Source organism: Quercus lobata, chromosome 4 (genome assembly GCF_001633185.2).
Source record: "Quercus lobata isolate SW786 chromosome 4, ValleyOak3.0 Primary Assembly, whole genome shotgun sequence".
In the NCBI taxonomy this organism is placed as follows: Eukaryota; Viridiplantae; Streptophyta; class Magnoliopsida; order Fagales; family Fagaceae; genus Quercus; species Quercus lobata.
In genome coordinates, this window is record NC_044907.1 from 19,276,455 (window position 1) to 19,297,926 (window position 21,472).

Consider the following 21,472-nt stretch of genomic DNA (forward strand, 5'->3'; position numbering starts at 1 on the left):
GTGACCAACTGGCAGCAAGAGAATGTTACTTGGCCATGCTGGCCATGGATGAACAAGTTCAAGCAATGAATATTGAAGAAAAGAAGGTTGTAGCAGAGCCTACTGAAGCATTGGAAGATATTTCCTTGGATGAGGTTAACCCTGAGAGGTGTACCAGGGTTGGAGCAGATTTAGACGAGAAGATTAAAAAGGACCTCGTCCAATTTTTGAAGAAAAATATCGATGTGTTCGCGTGGAATCACGAGGATATGCCGGGAATAGACCCTAATGTCATTACCCACCGTTTGAATGTATGTCCTTCCTCTAAGCCTGTGCGACAAAAGAAGAGGGTGTTTGCCCCTGAGAGAGATAATGCCATCAAGGACGAGGTCCAGAAGCTGATGGTAGCAAAGTTCATTAGGGAAGTGTATTACCCTGATTGGTTGGCCAATGTAGTAATGGTCAAAAAAGCGAATGGCAAGTGGAGAATGTGCGTGGACTTCACTGATCTGAACAAGGCTTGCCCCAAGGATAGCTACCCGCTACCACGCATTGACCAGTTAGTAGACTCAACTGCAGGACACAAATTGCTTAGCTTCATGGATGCCTTTTCAGGATACAATCAGATAAGAATGGACGAGGCGGACCAAGAGAAGACATCTTTTGTAACTAGTCAAGGCTTATTCTGCTATAAGGTGATGCCGTTTGGCTTGAAGAATGCAGGGGCAACATATCAGAGGTTGGTCAACCACATGTTTCGTCCACAGATTGGGCGGAATGTGGAAGTCTACGTAGATGACATGCTGGTGAAAAGTCAAGACGAAGAAAGACATCTAGACGACCTGCAGGAGACATTCGAGACATTGAGGCAGTATCACATGAAGCTAAATCCTAGCAAGTGTGCCTTTGGAGTATCATCAGGGAAATTCTTGGGCTTTATGGTATCCCAAAGGGGAATTGAAGCGAATCCAGATAAAATTCAAGCAATATTGGACATGAAGCCACCGCAAAATACTAAGGAAATCCAATCCCTTACTGGACGAGTCGCTGCGCTTAACAGGTTTGTCTCTAAAGCTACTAATAAATGTTTGCCATTTTTTAAGGTTCTCAAAAAAGCATTCGAATGGACCAACGAGTGTCAGAGAGCTTTTGAAGATTTGAAAGTATACCTTACCATGGCACCGCTGCTGAGTCCATCAATGGAAGGAGAGGAACTATATTTGTACCTAGCAGTAACCCCGCATGCCGTGAGCTCGGCATTGATAAGAGAGGAAGATAAAGTGCAAAGACCTGTGTACTATACAAGCAAGGCATTGAAAGGAGCGGAAGGACGGTATCCGCAAATGGAGAAGTTGGCCTTCGCACTAATCATAGCATCACGGAAGCTGAGGCATTATTTCCAAGCACATGTCATTAATGTTATGACAGATCATCCTCTCAAAAAGGCAATGAATAGGCCGGAAGCTGCAGGACGATTAATCCAGTGGGCTGTGGAGCTAAGTGAGTTCGATATCAGGTATCTACCAAGGCATGCCATTAAAGCTCAAGCCCTAGCAGATTTTATTGCGGAGTTTACCCCAAGTCATAACGAGACAGAGGACAGTAAGAGATGGATCGTCCATGTGGATGGTTCGTCCACACGGCATGCAGGAGGAATTGGTGTGGTCCTGCAGTCCCCAGAGGGAGATAAACTGAAACATAAAGTCCGTCTACAGTACCAAGCGACAAACAATGAAGTCGAATATGAAGCCCTCCTCAAAAGGCTAGAATTGGCAAAGTCCGTGGAAGCAAAGTCCATATGTGTCATGGGGGATTCCCGACTGATCATGGGGCAAGTGAATGGGGCATATGAGGCGAAGGAAGAACGAATGAAGAAGTATCTTGGTAGGGTGATGCGCCTTGTGAAAAGGTTTGAAAAAGCTGACTTCGTTCAAATCCCGAGGGAGGAGAACGTGGAAGCTGATACTATAGCGAAGGAGGCCTCAGCAGATGAATCATTAGAGAAGTCAGATGAAGTTCAATATGTGCCAAGTATAGATGCCCAAGAAGTACAGCAGGTTGATAACAGAGAAAATTGGATGACTCCCATTATATCCTATTTGAAAGACGGACGACTACCAGAAGAGAAGGACGAGGCCAGAAAGGTGAGGGTGAGGTCAGCTAGATACGTCCTTATGAATGGAGTTTTATACAAGAGAGGTTTCTCTCAACCTTACCTTAGATGTTTAGCTCCGGACGAAGCAAACTACGTGCTGAGAGAAGTTCATGAAGGGGCATGTGGCAATCATTCGGGAGCAAGATCACTTGTCCACAAGGTCGTCCGTGCAGGGTACTACTGGCCGAACATGCAAGCTGATGCTAAAGCATACGTTAAGGTCTGCGACCAGTGCCAGCGATTTAGCAACGTCCCCAGGCAACCATCAGAATACCTCACCCCAATGGTGGCGCCGTGGCCCTTCGCACAATGGGGACTGGACATTTTGGGTCCCTTCCCCTTGGGAGTAAAGCAGATGAAGTTTCTAGTGGTGGGCATCGATTACTTCACCAAATGGGTGGAGGCAGAACCGTTGGCAAATATCACACAACAAAACGTGAAAAACTTCGTGTGGAAGAACATCGTATGCAGATTTGGAGTGCCGAAGGTATTGGTGTCTGATAACGGACGACAATTTGACAATGCACTCTTCAAGGACTTCTGCTTACATTTTGGAATTCAGAACCATTACTCCTCGCCTGCACACCCCCAAGCCAACAGCCAGGCTGAAGTTGCAAACCGATCTTTGTTGAAAATCATCAAGACTCGGCTTGAGGGGGCAAAGGGAGTGTGGCCAGATGAATTACCAGGAGTTTTATGGGCATATAGGACCACAGTGAGGACACCTACAGGAGAGACTCCTTTCAAACTAGCCTATGGAAGTGATGCAGTCATACCTGCAGAAGTACATATGGCTAATCACAGGGTGATGATGTATCAAGACAAGGATAATGAAGATCAGCTTCGTTTGAACCTCGATCTAATAGACGAGGTAAGGACAAACGCAGAACACCGGGCAGCAAAGTATAAGAATCTCATGGCTAAGCAGTATGACGCGATGGTGAAGCCTAGGCGTTTCAACATTGGAGACCTCGTCCTGAGAAAGGTCTCTCTGTCGACCAAGAACCCAGCACATGGGAAATTGGGCCCAAACTGGGAAGGACCCTATAGAGTTATCAACTGTAAAAGGCAAGGATCCTACTACCTGGAGGCCCTGGACGGGAGAAAGCTGGAACATCCTTGGAACGTGGAGCACCTGAGGAGGTACTACCAGTAAGAGTGAACCTATGGACGAGACTGGGTCTTATCTGTCTAAATACCCTACTACTACGTATGATGCTGTTTGTGTTTGATACTATTATGATTGGTGCTGCTTATGTGTGGAGTTTGAAACTATGATCTTATTATTTATTATAGTTGTGTTATGGTTATGGACGAAGTCATGAAGTATGTATTTATTAAATAAAAAAGGCATCAGTGTGCATATGCCTTGTCTGTAAACAGTATTTATGTTATGTGCTAAATGTTGTGTGAAATTTCTCCATGATATTGTCGTCCAAGTCAATCCTCAAGAGGGTTGAAAAATCCAAGACGAACAAAATCTCTGGACGCAGAGATGTAACGTCTAAATTTTCTAAGGAAAAAACCACATCCACACTCGTCCAACTCATAGACGAGACAAAGCCAACTGAAACAATCCAAAACCTGGACGAGAGAAAAAGTTGGCAAAATAAGCAAGATGGTAAGTAAAATTAGTTTGCAAGTCCTAAGACGAATCAAGCTAATTGAAAATACTACCTGCTAAGACGAGTTAGACTACATGAAAAATATGTAATCTCGACATGGACGAGCTAAAGTTGGAGTTAAAATAGCTTAGCAACATTCGTCCAAGAAAATAAAATCACTCGTCCATGCAAAGATAATAAAAATTCATTCAAAGGGTGGACTTCCTACGTCCAAAAAACCCTGATTAGTTTGAAAAGCAAAAACTACTTAAAAACCCGTCCTAAAACCATGGACGAGTATAATGTATTCTTGTTACATAAAAGAAAGGTCCAAAAACAAAGGACCAAACAAAAAAAAAAGAAAAAGAAAAACCACTAAGGTTAAAAGTCTCGTCCTAAGAAGGGGGAGCATTCACAACAGGTGCGTCCTGAGGCTGGGTACTAGCGTCGTCTTCCACGTTGACATCATCAGAGCCAGTCTGGAGAAGAGAGCTTGTGGCAGCAGCAAGGTTAAGCTTGATTGCATTAAAATCAACTTCAGGGAAGTTCTCAATAGCGTCCATTCTGAAATCTTCAAAACCAGCTGCATAATTGCGATCCAAAGTGTCTGTATATTCTTTGGACGACTTGAACTCAGCCACAGCGTCCTCTTTTGCCTTGGAGAGACGAGCATTCAATTCATCGTTCATCTTCTGCAAATGATCAATGCGCGTATCCTTCTCCACTGCATCAGTCCTGAGCTCCTCAATCAGCTTGCTACGTTCCTTGACCTCGTCCTTAGCTTTTTCAGCAACCCCAGCCCATTTTTTACACTCAGCATTCACCTGCTGAATCCTCGTCTCCAACAAGACTCTCGTCTTGTCCAGCTCTGTTGCCTGTCTAGACGCTGCTATAAACTTTGACATGGCCTATGAATAAACAAAGCAACATAGAGTGATTAAATAAGGAAAAGTGGCTAACCAAATAAGGATGAGAGATACTGGCATACCTTGAAGAGGTCATGGACGCCTGAATGCTCAAATTCCTTCAAGCCCATGTTATAGCACATGTTTATATCCTCGTCCTTGACAGCTATCTGGAAACGTTCCCAAGCCAGGTCTTCGTTCTCAATAATGCTCGTAGAAGGCTGGGACGAGCCAGGCGTGGTAGACTTGGCCAAAGGAGTTCTGGGTGGAGTCTTGGACGGCGTGGACTCCACTGGAGTGGACGAGTCCACATCAACTATCTGGGCGGCAGGCTGGGACTGGGGAGGTTTGGACTTGACCACCTTGGACGAGCCTGACTTAACCCTTTTGTCTCTACGACTGGGGAGCCCTTCCAAGTCAATGTTTTTTGGCAAGAACTTCCTTTTGTCCCCAGCCAATGGACGTGTCTGACCCTCAGGACGATCCTGGGTCTGACTCTCAGGACGTTTTCCCTCTCCTGCAATCTCCTTCCCTCTGTTCTCTTTCATTGTTGACATTCCTAAGACGAGATGAACAAGTTAGGAATGTATACGTAAAAAAGAAAAAGAAGAGGAAAAAGAAAAGGAGGTTTAGCTAAAAACTTACTTTTTCGCACAGTAACTTCGTGGGCGATAGCTTCGTCTGAAGGCTCAGGACCTAAACCCCACTTGGCTAGACGTCTAAGCGTGACAAGAGAACGAAAGCTCCTGTCTGTATGTAGACGAGCCCTGTGGACGCGGTCGCGGTGAAATTTGCTCAAAGACGGACGTTTGGCAGCTACAGCACAGTGAACAAACAAAGGTTAGAAATTATAAATATACCAAATAGAAGCGAGAATAAAAATAAACAAGGGGAAGGGATATACCTTCTGGACGAAGGTTCCCTAGGTCCCCAGTGTAAGGGGGAAAGGGATCCCTGCCAACATCCACAGGGTTCCCTGCCCAGAAGTCTGAAACAAAAATGAACTCCGTCTTCCATTTCCTATCAGACGAAGCTAGGGATTTGATCAACCTACAATCATTCCCTCTAGCAGTAAACTGATAAAAACCTTCAGATTGACTTATGGCAGAAGGTTTATAACAATAAAGGAACTCGTCCACTGTAAGAGGACGATCCCTACCAAAAACTTCCCTCCACAAAATTTGCATGGAGATAATTAGTCTCCATGCGTTAGGATTGAATTGACAAACACCTAAACCTAACTTAACTAATAACTCTCTAGCGAAGGCATTTAAAGGAAACCTAAGGCCACCTAAGAAGTAAGATTCATAGACGCCTATACCAAAACGGGGCTCACAACACCACTCTCCACGGACGGGCAGCCTAGGGTTAAACTCGTCTGGGATTTGATACCAGGATTTAAGGCTATTTAACCTCTGTTCGTCCGTCTTAGAATGGACGCCTACAGCGCAACTGAAGACGGTTTCTACCACGTCCGTAGGATTGTACGGAGAACCAGCTTGAGAGCCAGAAGCTCTCCTAAGCTGTTCTTGGACGACCTCAATAGGGAGCCCAGGGGCCCCAGAAGAGTAGTTCTCGTCCGTGCTTCCTCCACTCTCATCACTAGCACTGCTAGAGTTAGACCTCTCACTAGTATCCTCACAGTACTCGTCTATAGCCTTATTAAGGCTATCAGTAGACGAGGAAGCAGCAGACATCTCTATTTAGAAACTTAAAACCTAAAGACGAGGGGAAGAAGAGTACCTGGCTCTAGACGAAAGAAGACTCTAGACGCAGAGGAACTCCTAGACGAGGCTCTAGACGACGGATGTCAAGGAAGAAAATTTCTGGAATGAAAAGGGTTAAGGGAGGCATTCCACTATTTATAGGATGCTGACCTGGGTAATCGAAACGACCCAACCAATACGAAAGCAACACGTGGCATCTACCTCGGAAATATAAATCGACGGAATCAGTCGCCAATAAAAAAGTGACACATGGTGCAAATAATAAAAAACCAATTACACCAGTACAAAGACGTTCAACCATTTGGACGACTCACATGGACGAGGGGGCAACTGATGGTGTCATAAATAATCCCAAGTCCATAACTCGTCCACGTGTCTCGTCCAACGAAAGAAGCTACAATAGGCGATGAAAATTGCGAGCGTAATGGCGAACCTCGTCCATACATGGACGAGCAATACCTTGTGAGATCTATTTATCATTTATGAACGTCAAGCCTTCCAAGATGATCTCGTTCATCTTCCACTAAAGATGGACGAGATCATCCTGGAGGTGTTGTCCATCCTGATTATGGATGGACGAGTTCATCGGCCCGTCCGACCTAGGTAACTTCCACAGCGGTTATGGAAGTTACTCCCAATTCACCGGACTCCTCGACATTGGGAACGGTTCGTAAACAGATAAACCGTTCCACACACACACTATATAAGGCTTCTTCGATGAAAGGTAAAGGCATTCAGACACTTTTACTTTTTGAGAGAACATTTCTTCGTTACAGAGAGTTCAAAGTAACTAACTTGATCATCGGAGGATTTTTGGCCGGTCCCCCACCGGTCCCCTCTGATTCTGTGTCCTTTGTGTTACAGGAAATAGCCTAAAGATCAACGTTCGAGTCCTATCAACCCACTGATAAAGAGAGAATCATCAATAGCAACTCCTGAATAATGAATATGCATCAAACTAGGATATCAAGCTTTCTACAGATAATTTGTATTGCTTATTTAATAGTCATACAATCACAAATTCCTCACTTTGGATACCTGGATAATGCTTACTATCCAAGTGCCAGTTAGTTCTTCGGTCGAATGATAGCACATTTCACAACAAGTCCGTCCTTGGACATTTGATCTGTTGCGTCTAGAGAGAAATTCAGGTTTCCAACTATTTCTGGTGACATTATAAAATCACCCACCCAGATCTCAATCCACTCGTCAAAAGGCTTTTCTTCTAAACTTTCATGGTGTTTTTTAGATTCATTATTTGGATACGTCATAGTAAGCTTCATTGAAAATTGCGATATACTGCCACCTATGATCTTTACGACAAATACAATTTCATACAGAGTTTCTGGTGAGAGATCAACTGTCCAAATCGTTCCTCTAACCTCTAACCAAGTTACATGTAATAGCTCAGCCACTTCAATGTCTTCACCACTACAAAGCGAGGTAAGATCTAATTAGCTACTATTTTTGAAAAAGAAACCGCAAACCCACTAACATAACTCAAAAAATAAATTAAAATGTTGAAGTGGCTTGTGAAGATGAGAATAATCTTCACAAAAGACGTGTCTATTTCATTAAAAAATAAAAAATAAAATAGTTCCATGAAGAATTAAGGAGCTTTACAATTAGGCTCTACTACCTCCCATGCCCTCGGTTTCAGTGATTTGAATGTTGAGTAGCTTTAAACATTGTCATTATATGTAGTTCTTAAGCTATTAACTGACCTTATATCTTTATCTTGGTTCCATTGCCAATATTCTTGATGGTCAGACCATTCGATATGAAGTTCTCTGGCAAATAATACGAAGCAATTCTTATTCAACACCTTGTCAACAAAATACTTCTGCAGTAGAAATAATAAACACATGAAAAGCAAGATTAACGATGGGAGCAACCATAATGATAATTAAAAACATTTCTATTTGTTATGCAGACAAGTACGTGATTCCGTGTTGTTTTTGAAATTCCATTGAAACCTAATTGTTAGGGTGAAACAAGAAAACATCCTAATTATAAATCGTAAAATGGTAATGCCATAATGGACTTGGCTTGGGTCCAGCTTCCAATTGTATTGGACCATTAAGATGATGACGCCTGTCATCATTCTATCAGGTTCAATGCATTGTACTGGAACCACACTTACCTGAGGGTAATAATATAGTTTTTTATGTAAGAAATTCTAATAATATTAAATCTTATTCCGTAATTAAAAATAATCATGATCGTACACATCAACTAAAACAAAATTACTTTCTCAAAAAAAAAAAAAAAAAAAAAAACTAAAACAAAATTAAATGAAGACCCAAACACCCTTAAAACCTTTAACTATATGCACAAAAATGTTGGGTCCCAAACTAGTTTTGTGTAAATCTTTCTAACCAACTAACAATTTTAATCAATTTCCAAAATATATTATCACAAAAATTACCAAGTGAACATAACACAGAACATAGAAGTTTACACCTTTCTCCTAGATTAGTGCACTTTACAAAGAAGAGTAATGCTTTTTTTTGGAAACCGGAACCAATATCATTAATTTAGAAAAGAAGAATCCAAATACAAAGCATCCACAGCAGGTGGAGGATCCTCCTCCAGCCAAACAATTTCATTATCAAGTAATCTAGCAAACCTAGCCAAAGAATCAGCAACACCATTAGCACTACGCCTAATACAATTATAAGAGATGGACCTGAAGCCCGCAGCCAAACACCAGATATCTTCGTAGATTAAGCCAAGTCGTGATAGGTCTGGTTGGGCCTGAGTAATCATCTTCATCACCAAAGCATTATCGCCTTCCAGTACTATCTCTGTGAAACCCGCATCAATGGCAAACTCAAGCGCTTTACGGCACGCCAGCACTTCCACCTCCTCACTGTCACGCACAGCTCCTCCTCGTGCCGCTAAAGCAGCCATGACGTCACCCTTTTCATTCCTAATCACTGCCCCATAACCTGATGCAGCACCCTCATCAAAGCAAGCACCATCGAAGTTCAGCTTGAAAAACGTTTCTGGTGGAGGCTGCCATGTCTGCTATACTGGACCATGATTCGGGATAGGCACATGCAAAGAGTCTTGTGCAATCGTATACTCCTTCAAATAATCAACAGCACGTTGGGCTGATCTTGAGGGATGCTGAAAAACCCCTCCATGAATAACTGTATTCCTCTGGTGCCATATCAGCCAACAAGTAATCCAGAACAGATTCCATTCCTCATCGAAAAGCTTCACCAGAAGGCCTGTGACCAACTGCAAAAAATCGTTCTGTGCTGTACCAGATTTCTGAAGTCTACCCAAGCTCCCAGCCCAAACATCTTGCGCCGCTCCACAACTCCAAAGAACATGCAGAACGGTTTCAGTTTCTTGATGACAGAGACAACAACGTGCATTCTCCATCACCCTTCTTCGAATAAGATTATCTTGTGTGGGTAGAATATTAAGACAAGCCCTCCATGAAAAAATCTTTATCTTGCTTGGAACAGTTGCTTTCCACAGACGTGACCAAAGGAACCCAAGTGCTCTGTGCTCTGAAGACTCCCTAGCATTTAACTCATCCTTCCTTAATTGTTTTGCCACAAAATACCCAGACCGGATAGTATATCTGCCTCTTTTTGTAAAAGACCAAACCAACCCATCCTGAGCAACCCGTCTACTTAAAGGAACTTGAAGAATCGCTTCCGCATCAAACTGGTGAAACATGGCCATTATTCTTTCTCTATCCCACTGATGAGTCTGCCAATCAACTAAATCAGATACTCTCCATTCCCAAATATCCTCCTCTGGTGGGAACAATATTTTTTTTGTTGGATGGTTTGGTAGACAGCAATCTTTAAGCACACGAATTGAAGCCCCATTTCCTACTCTCCAATAACACCCTTTCTTCAATATTGGTTGAGCCGCTAATAAACTTTTCCAAACATAAGAGCTATTTTGGCAATCCGTAACATCAAGAAAATCACATCGCGGAAAATATTTGGCTTTAAAACACCTGTACAACAAAGAGCCTTTATCCTGTAACAACCTCCAACCCTGCTTTGCGAGCATAGCTAAATTAAATGATTTTAAATCTCTGAATCCCATTCCGCCCTCTTTTTTTGACTGTGTTAAAAAACTCCAACTTTTCCAGTGAATTTTCCTTTCCTCCCCAACCTGGCCCCACCAAAACCTAGCACACATAGAGTCCAACTCATCACATAATTTCCCCGGCAACTGAAACACCCCCATGGTATACGTGGGAATGGATTGAGCCACTGCTTTTATAAGAACTTCCTTGCCAGCCTTAGAAAGCATTTTCCCTTTCCAACCCTGCAATTTCCTCCAGACCCTCTCCTTCAGAAAAGCAAAAGTCTCATATTTTCTTCGTCCTATCAACGTAGGCAGCCCCAGATAATTATCAAACCTCGCCACTTCCTTAACCTTTAATTTGTCAATGATCCATGTTTTCTGCTCCACAGACACATTACTACTGAAATAAGTAGAGGACTTCTCAAGATTTATACATTGGCCCGAGGCTTCAGCATACAACTGTAGGGTATCAGACACCACCTGCACTTCATCATTATTAGCTTGGCAAAAAATCAAAGAATCATCAACAAAGAGCAAATTAGAGATAGACGGCGCATTTCGACATAAAGCCACCCCATGTAGTCGTCCTTCAAGCTCTTTCCTAGCAAGAAGTGAAGTAAAACCTTCAGCACATAACAGAAACAGATAAGGGGATAGCGGATCTCCTTGTCGAATACCCCTAGAAGGAATGATATTCCCATAAGCTTTCCCATTTATTCGGACAGAAAAGGAGGGTGTAGTGACACAACTCATGACCCTATCAACCCAAACCTCCGGAAACCCCAATTTAAGCATCATGCCTTTAAGGAAACCCCACTCCACCCTATCATAGGCCTTACTTACATCCAGTTTAAGAGCTAATGCCCCCTTCTTCCCCTTCTTTCGACTATGCATGGCATGCAATGTCTCATAGGCAACCAGCACATTATCAGTGATAAGGCGTCCAGGTACAAAAGCACTTTGAGTAGGGGAAATTAACTGTGGCAAAATCAGTTTCAACCTATTCGCCAAAACCTTAGAAATAATTTTATAAATCACGTTGCAAAGGCTAATAGGTCTGAAATCTGCCATTTTCTCCGGTTTCTTAACTTTAGGAATTAAAACAATATGAGTATAGTTAATATCAGGTACCATATGACCAGTATGCAAAAAATCTAACACAGCCTCAGTCACCTCAGGACCAACAATATGCCAAAATTTTTGATAGAAAATGGCATTCATACCATCGGGTCCAGGAGCCTTTGTTGGTCCCATCTGGAACAACGCTGTTCTTACTTCCTCACTGCTGTACGGCCTGGATAGCACCTCCAACATATCAACAGACATCTTCTAGTCAACCGCATCAAGGCATTCCTCCATTTTGTCACAAGTACCTGCTTTAAAAATATTCATGAAATAGTTAGAAGCTACCTCTGCTACCCCATCCACCTCTTCCACCCAATCCCTATCAGCATTCTTTATTCCCTCAATAAAATTCCTACGCCTTCGTTGAGAAGCCTTGGAGTGAAAAAATTTAGTATTCCTGTCTCCATACTTTAACCATGACACCCTGGATCTTTGACGCCAAAAAACCTCTTGCTTTAATAATAAATCATCCAAATGTTTACTCAGTAAAAGAAATTCATTCCTGCTTTCTTCAGTCATTTCGCTAGCATTCAAAAGCTCTAGCTTCTTCTGTAATCTTTTAATCTCCTCTGTTTCAGGTTTAGTTTTAGAAGAACCCCATGCATGCAACTCAGCCCCACAACTTTGGATTTGGTCCCTCAAACCACTCAACCCCAAGCTACCATGCCCTCCTTTTGTCCATGCCTCCAAAACGGCCTCCTCACAATCATCCCACATTAACCAGCACTCCTCAAACTTGAAACCACTAGCCCCCTTACCCCTTACCCGCCTATCATTCATGGTTGCTAATAGAATAGGAATGTGATCAGAAGCATGGCTAAATAAATGGGAAACCAAACTTGCAGGGAACTTTTCAAACCAGCTTTCATTAGCCGTGGCTCTATCCAACCTTTGCTTGGTATGAGCTGAACCTGGCCGTCTGTTTGTCCATGTGAACTTATGCCCAGTGAAACCCAAATCTTTCAACTCACAATTGTCCAACGCAACTCGAAAATCCTCCATCTGATTAAAATAAGGCGCATTAACAGTCTGTTTCTCCGAAGCATGAAGTATTGCATTGAAATACCCAATGCAACACTAAGGACCCTCAACAAAAGTCTTTAAATGAGATAAAAGTGCCCATGACTTCCTCTTTTCATTCGCTTCAGGCCACCCATAAAATCCAGTCAAATGCCACACAAAACCATCAGATTCCACCACTTTAGCCAAAATATGATTGTCAGTAAAATTAACCGCATCCAAATTCACTTCCTCCTTCCACATCAAGGCCAAACCTCCACCCGAATTTGGCTTTTTCACTATCAACTTATTTTTAAAAGGCACGTCACCACAATGTTGCTCAAAACCACTTCGACCTAACCTTGTTTCCATTAAGAAACAAATATCAGGAGCTTGTTCCCTCACTAATTTGTGAAGGCTTTGAACTGTCCAAAGGTTCCCAAGCCCTTGGCAGTTCCAGCTTAAAATCCTCATTGCTCTCGGCAAGGGTGTTGCAACACCCCCGCCGCTCCAACAATTTCAGAATCATCCCAACCCTTTACTTTCTTCTCTGCACACTCCTCACTTTTGTCATACATATCCAGCTGCAGTCCCTCACTGCCTCTCTTCCCCAAGATAGTCTTTGCCCCTTCTTTGAATAAATCCACAGGGCCCAACTCCATACGTGTAAGCCTTGTCCACCTGCTTTGTTTCTCCATTCTTTGAGGCCCACTATCTTTAAGCTGCTGCCTATTTCCCTGAGCATCAACGTGGTCCATAATCCCCTTAATATCAAGCTTGTTCGTAGGCCCAGAATCCCCAAGCCCCTCCATACTTGGGCTTTGATCATCACCCCCATACGTAGGCCCAACCATTCCTTCCAGCTCCATGATCTCTGTAAGCTTTTCTCCATGAATCACGGAATTTGGCAGCGAACTTTCTGGAAGAATCCCGTGTTTCCCGACCAAACCAGCATCTAGTTGTGTCATGCGAACCCTACCACAAGCGCCCCTGTCGCCGCCATCATCCTCATCCCGTGCCTTACCACTCCCCTGCTGTGAACTGACCGGTTCACTCTCCGTCGCACGTTCAGTATCATCCCGATACCATCCTCGGCTATTTGGTGAATGTGCTCTGCTCCCAGTAGCCTTCATCCAGTCCCCATATTGACAATCTGCCTCCTCGCCATTCTTAGTTGCACCAAAATGTTGAGCGCAATGTCGAAGGTCATGCCCAAGCAGTCCGCAGTAATGGCAAAACAGAGCAAGACGCTCATATTTGAAAGTAACCTAATACTTCTGCCCATTCGAATCTGCTAAAAACGCCCCTCTCCGTAGAGGTTTCGATAACGGAAGAGCAACCTTGACGTGCATGAAAAAGTTTGGGACGTCCAGCTGCCGTCGCTTTTCCACATCCTCCACAACACCTAGCCGTCCACCCACTGCCTCGGCCACTGACGGAGAAGCCATGTCAAACGGCGCTCCCCATATTTGTACCCAAAGGGAGGCCGTCTCAAACCTCACGTTGGCAGCAGTCCTCCCTGGTTTCCACCGAACCAGTAATAACATTTGGTTATCAAAGGTCCATGGCCCTCCTTTTAGAACCCTATTCATGTCAAACTCTGAAATAAACTTGAACTGAAAGAGATTTGCCCCAACCTCTACCACCTGAACCCGAGTCTCCAAACCCCATGCCCGTTTAATAGTTCCTTGAGCAGCCCTTTTATTAAAAGACCTACACGTAAGGAACTTCCCCAGCAAACTCTGAGAGCAACTTTCAATCTCCGCTATCCGTCCTTCATCCGATATAGGGATAACCTCCTCCTCATCAATAGTCAGCTTCATGTTTTCCAGAATACTACTCACATCGTCCTCCATGATTCAAAGGTAGATGGCACCAAAAAAGAAATAAAGAAAAAAAACAAACCCTTAGAGGAACTAAGGGAGGAAGAACCTCGTACGGGAACGAGAGGAAGCAAAGAAGAGTAATGCTATAGTTACAAAATAATTTAAAATCTTTTTACAAATTGTTATTATGACAAAATTTTAATTGTTTTCATTTGAGCACACCAATAACTACTTATCATATCAACAATTTATTAAAAAAATTGTAAAAAAGTTTGTTACTCTAGCATTTTCCTTACAAAAAATGTTGTCAACAAAACTCAAATATTGTTGTCTCTCTTCTCGCACTACCTCCCAAACGAAAATTTTGTTTTCCTCTTTTGGTTTCTCACTTAATTCTATGTTATTTTTAACCCACTCCCAATTTGGCAAATAAATAATGAACTCCTGTATGAAAAATCCAATTCATTAGTTTTAACTCTTCCACTCCCAATTCATATTTATAAGAATTCATGTTTCTCTCTTCGCTCTACCTCCCAAACGAAAATTGTTTTTTCCTCTTTTGGTTTCTCGCTTAATTATATGTTTTTTCTCCTGAGGAGACTCATGGGCTAAGGGGGGCAAATTTCGTTGTACGATTGTCTATTTATAAGACTCAATTCATATTTGACAATAAATACATTACTAATTATTTGCAAATAATTGAGTCTGTATGAAATATGTAATGCAATGACAATCATACAACTAATGTATTTATTGTCAACTATGACATTGCTTACTCAATTTTGCAAATCCCATGCCAAAGGCCTTGAAGCTGAATTGGCACCTCCCCATGCACAAAGTGCTTGGGGGTCTAGGGGGGAAAGGATTCGAGCTGCGGGATTAGTAGCATGTTGTAATTATTTCTCAAAAAAAAAAAATTGCAAATCCCACTCCCAATTTTGGGACTATAGTTGACAATAAATCCCACTCTATTTATAAGACTCAATTGGATTTTTCGGAGTGGAAGAATTGGATTATTTGACAAATTCATATTTCATAGTTTTAGAATTTTAGTTGTTATTTTGATTGGTAAATCAAAATTTTTATGGTATCTCTAAGTGAAATTTTTTAACCAATCACAAATTGCCATGACATAACGCTAAATTCTTGTAATGTAGTCAATTACAAAGTGGCAACTACTAATTATTGGATCCTACCATATTTATTTAGTAGCCAATGAGAATTTTCTAAGTGTGATTGAACTAAAATTACAAAAGATATTCAAGGGCCAATCACTTGCTAATGCGGCCAATTACCATTAAGACCGAGCTGACTGTTGCCTAACCCGACTATTCTGGTAGTTAACGATGGGTCTCTTCCTCCAAATATCGACTCTGGTAGCTCAGTTGCAAGTCTCCTCATCTAAAACCTAAATCAACCAATAAGTATAAGAATTTTCCGATGAAATTTTCCTAATTTGGAAAGATTTCAACCATTTACGGTGAGATTTCCACTAGAACTAGCAAGATGTCATCGAATTTTTGTTGTTTTTAAAATCTATGACGTTGACCAAATTGACTGCCACTCGTTGAAGGCTTAATCCGCCTGATCCAATCAACCTCTTTGGCCAATGGTAAGTTGAGATATGCTCCACCTGATTAGGTCGAGTCAAGTGTGCATTGAGCCCAAACTTAATTCAATCCGACCCGTGAATAGTCCTAATGAAATCCATCCAAGGTTACATATTTTCTTTTTCTTTTTTTCAAGACAACGGTTCATTTTCCATTCACATTAGGTATGCTAAAATAGCCAAAATGCTACATTGGAGTTACCAAATCTAAAAAACCTTGACAATTTGCTACTCTAAATTGCTACTAGTAGCAATCCATTATAGCATGTTGCAACTTGATTTTTCTTTTTCTTTTTTGTTCCTCTCTCTCATCTTAGCATCTCTCTCTCTCTCTCTCTCTCTCTCTCTCTCTTTCTCTCTCTCACACACACACTTTCTCTCTCTCTCTCTCTCTTGGAAAATCGTGGATTGGGTCAGTTGAGTTGTGGGTTTCAATGCTATAGGTTTGCATTTTCTAGGATGATCAATGGTTTTGTGTTGGTAGTGGTAGTGTTGATGGGTTTCTGGTCGTGGTGGTGGTGGCTGCTACTAGGGTGGGTGGTGCCATGAAGATGGGTGTGGGATTTCGGTTTTACTTGGTTGGTGGTAGGTGGTGTTGCAAGATTTTGGTTTTAATTGATTGGTGTAGGTGACTTTGCAATAGTGGATGTGGGATTTTGGGTTGGTTGGATTATATTATTATAATGGGTTGTATGTTAAAATAGAAGATAAGATGCATGATGTATTGTTAAGTAGAATGTTAAAATAGTAACTTTTTGAGATGCTAAGGGCCTATTTGGTAGTGAAGTTTAAGTATTGGTGTTCAAAATTATGTGAAAATTTTAGTTTAAAAAGTGTTGTGAAAACACGTGTTTAAAATATTCATATTGCAAAAAATGTGTTTGGTACCATGTTTCTAATAACATATTTTCAAATGTGAAAAAAAATATAATTTTGTGTATAATATGTGCATGTATTTTAGAAAAAGTGAATAAAGTGTGTAACTTTTTCTAACAACATAGAACTTTTAATTTAAGAGAGATACTCCCACGATCCTACCCATTCCTTCTTCCTTTTCTTCCCACGACCCCACCCATTCCCACAACTACACAAATGAAACCAAGCCCCTCTCTTCTTCGTCTTCTTCTTATTTCCTTCTTCCCCTTCTTCCCATGACGGTCCCACCCATTCCCATAGCCACACACACAACCAAGCCTCTTGTTGTTGTTACTTTGAAATTTGAACTTTTGATCTAAACGGGTTTGGCTTATTTTTTCTTTATTTTTTGGGGTTGGCAGTTCTTTTTCTTTTGATAGGATATTCTTAGAGAATTGCCTCCTTTATTTCTATCTATCTTCAATAAACCTTTCATGTTGTCAATGATTAAAAACAATGGACGTGAAAAGAGAGAGATAAGGTCATTGGAGAGAAGTAAAAAGGCTGAGAGAGAGAGAGAGAGAGAGAGAGAGAGAGAGAATGCACCATTAGGTATTGTTAGTCACATGCCATGTTTATGGGTCCCAATGTTTTGAATATATTTACAACAATGCCACTTACCATTGTTACTCAAAAACTAAAAACTGGTCTTGATATGTTCTTAAAATACAATGTTTAAATACCCTAAATTGAAAAATGTAACTCAAACACTCTTAATCAAACACCCTTACCAAACACTGTTTATGTCTTTTGAACCACAATTTTCAGTGTTTAACATTGAAAACTGTTATTTGAGCTTGCATACCAAATAGATCCTAAATGCCAATTTTTTTAGCAAACTAGCTATGAATGCTCTTAACTCTACTTTGAATATCTTTAAATGCTTAGAAATTTAGATTACTAGCTTGGAAGTCGTGCAATGCCCGTGATTTTTATTTGGATAAATTTTAGGACATCATTGTCAGCGTACCGTCTCTCACCTACTCACTATGTGGTTAATGCTCCCCATGGGAAGTATGTCTTAGCTGAATGGACTAGAGGTAGAGAATTTAAAAATCGCCACCTAGTTTAGGTCTAGGAACCAAATCAGGTTTTTTGGGCCATTTACTTACATGCATAGGTCTATATATCAGATTATGGATTCGGAGTTTAGGTACAACTTGGGAAGGTATTAGGCACCAAAGACCGCTGGGCTTGTGGGCTCGACCTCCATTATCTGTTGTTAGGCCATATTTAATTACCGAGTTTATTAAAAGAACCATAATCCTAAACCTAAACATACATTATGCACTTAATCAAAAATGACACATACAATATGTTCAATATCACATCACAATATAAAAAAGGAAAAAAATAAAACCTAATCAAACAGATTATATAAAAAGAAAAAGATAACATCAAATCAAACACATAATGAAATATCACAAATAAACTAAACATGGAAAAAAAAATACTAAAATAAACATGGAAAGCAATTAAACATATATAATTAACCTAAACATAGTCAAACAAAATCAAATAACATGTAAAAAATTATTAATATAATAAAAATTAGATTTTTTTTTTTCAAATCTGGGTTCAGGGTGCATATGATTGTTCGTTAACATGTGCGTGCATATTCGAGAATGTGTATGCATCCTCAGCACAAAAACTAGAATAAAACTAGAATAAATAAATAGATAATTACATCATGGTTATATTAGCATACATTATATAAATAAAACAATAATCAAATATAACAAAGAACATATTAATATAACATAAAAACTAAATAGAGTCACAAAAGCACGAAGAACAAATTATAAACAACCTAAAATCAGATTAATACATTTCAAAATGAATAGAGAACATCAAGCATATGAAATATAAAAATTAGAAAACTATGTTAAGAAATCCATGTGAATCATATTAAGCAAAGGAACAGTTCATGGAAAAAGCACTCACCTTGCTTAGGACTATGAGTTTGAGATTATATAATGAAGAGTTGAAGGCTAATATTGCTAGGATAGACAAAGGTAAAAAATCTGATGTTGACACTGAAGTTTCTGAACTTATGTCTAAAACTCCTCCTAGGTTGAATGAAAAATACGAATTTGTCCCCACTTGTCATCATTGTAATATTGTTAGTCATATTAGGCTAAATTGTCCTAAGTTAAGGTCTTTGTCAACCTCCAAGGTTAGACCTCCTTCTAGGAAACCTAGTAGTTCTCATGTTTGTCACCATTGCGGTGCTTTCGGTCACACTCGCTCTAACTATTTCAAGTTGTTTCCTCTTAAGCGAGTGTCTAATAGGTCTCATCCTTTGTCTAAAGGCTCTATACCTACTCTTGTTGTGTTATTAAAAGTTTTGAGATTTTTAACTCAATTTCAGGGAAATTCTAATTCCTCTATGTTCTTTAGTAGACATATTAGGACACGTGCCTTTTCATCTTCACAGCCAAAGACTCGTGCTATATTGGTAACAAAGGATCCAAAGACTTAATTGTCATCTGTTTGTCCTCTGCTTTAATTATTTCTATCTAAAGTAGGACTTTGATGCTTGATTTCTTATCTGTTTTTGGAATCACGCTTTCATGCATTGCATTGTTTTTGCATTTATTTATTTTTGCATGTATATATATTTTTATTTTTTTATTGCTTTCAAGAAAAGAAAAATAGATAAATAAATTAAAATTTTGAAAAATACAAAATTAATGTGTGTTTATGTATACTGGTACTTGTGTATCTTGAATGGCCAATGAAACAAGGTTTCTTAACTTTTTATCTCTTGTAGCTTGGATGAACATTTTCATGCATAATTAAGCAAAGTGAGCTTTGTGGCTCGTTGTGTGATTTGTATGATTTGGTTAATCTTTTATCATTCATATCTTTATCATTCTTTTTGACAGGAAGGAATAAAAAATCCTAAGAGAAAGACATAAATAACCATCTCACCACTAAAACTCGTCAATCATAAACATCTGTGTGCAATTCATAAAAGCCGTGCTAGGTAAGATGTAGTACTTGCATAGCAAGAAAATGATGTTTGATTAAAAATAAAAGGGTATTTCTTTTCTCTCTTATATGTCCATGCATGCTATGATTCATTATACTCTAAAGAAAAATATGCAAAGAACAAGAAAAGGAAAAAAAAATCAAAATTCTTTTATATATGGTTGCAAGCTTGTTTCTAGGAGATGTGGGAGTTATATAATGTACCTCAAAGGTGATAGTCCACATTAAACAGTTTTGATTGTGCGTGAATGTTCTTAATTCTCTTATATCATTATTGTTATATGATGAGACACTTATACTTTCTTGCAAATTTTCATACACAACACACAACTCTTTGCTACTCTTGATACTATTGTACATGTACAATGTGATTTGGCCATCACAAGGAATACATGTGGTAATATAAGCCAACTAAACTATCTTAACTTGTTTTTAAAAATAAAATTGGTTAGACAAGTTTAGTGTTTTGGATCTTAGAATGCTTTGCATCTAGATTTTTGTTTTGTTTGAGTGCTCAACATGCTTTTATGTTCATTTGGTATGGTGTTTATCTTGTTTGCATTCATATCACGTCTTTTCTCTCTTGAAAATTCATGTTTTATGCATCTTGATACTATCTCGATAGATCGAGTTCTTTCTCGATACCACCTCGATACATTGAGCCTTTTTTTTCTTAACCTTCTGTTTGCTCAATACATGTGTTGATCTATTGAAGTCTTCCTCGACACCTCCCTTGATACCTCCCGATAGATTGAACTACTCTTGCATGCTTTTCACATGTTTTTAATGTTTTGCATTTTTTTTTGTTCCCTTTGTTCCATAGCATCTAGTTTTCAATTTTTATTTATTTTTTTATATAGGTCTATGGTTTCTTGTTCTCCTTGTTCCCTCTATGTTAGTTTTCTGTTTGTCTCTAGTCAAGTTTTTTGGTTTTCTATGTCCTTTGACAATTGTGTCAAAAAGGGGGAGAAATTTGAGTTTTGAATGTCATTCATTAGGGGGAGTAATAAATTTAAGGGGAGAACTTCTTGTTAAAGAGAAGAAAAGATTTTGATGTAAGTAACTTAGGGGAGAGTTAGTTTGATACACATTGATATTTATATATTTTATGTTGTGTATATTTTGGTTTTGTAATCATTTACATACATCATGTGTTTTTTTCTATATGATGATGATGTATGTGTTTCACTCTATATCTTACATGTGTTGTTTCTTTTCTCACTTTATACACATGTTTCTTGTTCATTTAACTTGTCATTGTTTTCCACATGGTACCTTGATGTGTCTTGTTTAGTGCCTTTTAGGAAAGACAGGTTAAAGCCAAGTCAAGATTCCGAGCTTTCTTCTTGTAGCAACTTCTAAGGTTCAAATCGTTTAGACTAGGCTTACTTTCTATCTAATCAATTGGGGAGATTTTTAGTTTAATTTTCACTCATAATTGTGTTTGTGGTTTTGTCATGGATTGTTAAAGGGGGAAATTTTTAGGGTCATATTTTCTATACATTGGCATATCTTATGACAAAACGCATTTTACTTGTAATTGCGTAGATCTAAGTTGAGTTTAATGTATCA

The 21,472-nt window shown here is 39.9% G+C and overlaps 3 protein-coding genes across 3 annotated transcripts; all 3 read right to left on the minus strand.

Moving 5' to 3' along the window:
• Positions 1–4,133: 4,133 nt before the first annotated feature.
• LOC115984755 lies at positions 4,134–6,340 on the minus strand. The gene is made up of 4 exons (XM_031107766.1): positions 5,548–6,340; positions 5,289–5,459; positions 4,727–5,202; positions 4,134–4,646 (listed from the first exon to the last, which is right to left on the minus strand). Exons 1-4 carry the CDS (start codon positions 6,338–6,340, stop codon positions 4,134–4,136), a joined length of 1,953 nt encoding a protein of 650 aa, XP_030963626.1.
• A 1,097-nt stretch (positions 6,341–7,437) lies between these two features.
• LOC115984756 (uncharacterized protein PHLOEM PROTEIN 2-LIKE A4-like) lies at positions 7,438–9,283 on the minus strand. The gene is made up of 3 exons (XM_031107767.1): positions 8,942–9,283; positions 8,095–8,213; positions 7,438–7,801 (listed from the first exon to the last, which is right to left on the minus strand). The coding sequence occupies exons 1-3, from the start codon at positions 9,281–9,283 to the stop codon at positions 7,438–7,440; spliced, it is 825 nt and encodes a 274-aa protein (XP_030963627.1).
• A 2,478-nt stretch (positions 9,284–11,761) lies between these two features.
• Positions 11,762–12,559, minus strand: LOC115984757. Its single transcript, XM_031107768.1, has one exon. It carries the CDS (start codon positions 12,557–12,559, stop codon positions 11,762–11,764), a length of 798 nt encoding a protein of 265 aa, XP_030963628.1.
• Positions 12,560–21,472: the final 8,913 nt, after the last annotated feature.

Excerpts from the sequence above, each read along its gene's own strand:
- LOC115984755 (XM_031107766.1), bottom strand. The coding sequence starts at position 6,340 with ATGTCTGCTGCTTCCTCGTCTACTGATAGCCTTAATAAGGCTATAGAC. Across the intron at positions 5,203-5,288 it reads CGAAGTTACTGTGCGAAAAA|GAATGTCAACAATGAAAGAG; the intron begins GTAAGTTTTTAG and ends ATCTCGTCTTAG. Across the intron at positions 4,647-4,726 it reads GCGTCCATGACCTCTTCAAG|GCCATGTCAAAGTTTATAGC; the intron begins GTATGCCAGTAT and ends GTTTATTCATAG.
- LOC115984756 (XM_031107767.1), bottom strand. The coding sequence starts at position 9,283 with ATGGCTGCTTTAGCGGCACGAGGAGGAGCTGTGCGTGACAGTGAGGAG. Across the intron at positions 8,214-8,941 it reads AGGAGGATCCTCCACCTGCT|AAGTATTTTGTTGACAAGGT; the intron begins GTGGATGCTTTG and ends TTTCTACTGCAG. Across the intron at positions 7,802-8,094 it reads AACCAAGATAAAGATATAAG|TGGTGAAGACATTGAAGTGG; the intron begins GTCAGTTAATAG and ends CTCGCTTTGTAG.
- LOC115984757 (XM_031107768.1), bottom strand. The coding sequence starts at position 12,559 with ATGGAGGATTTTCGAGTTGCGTTGGACAATTGTGAGTTGAAAGATTTG.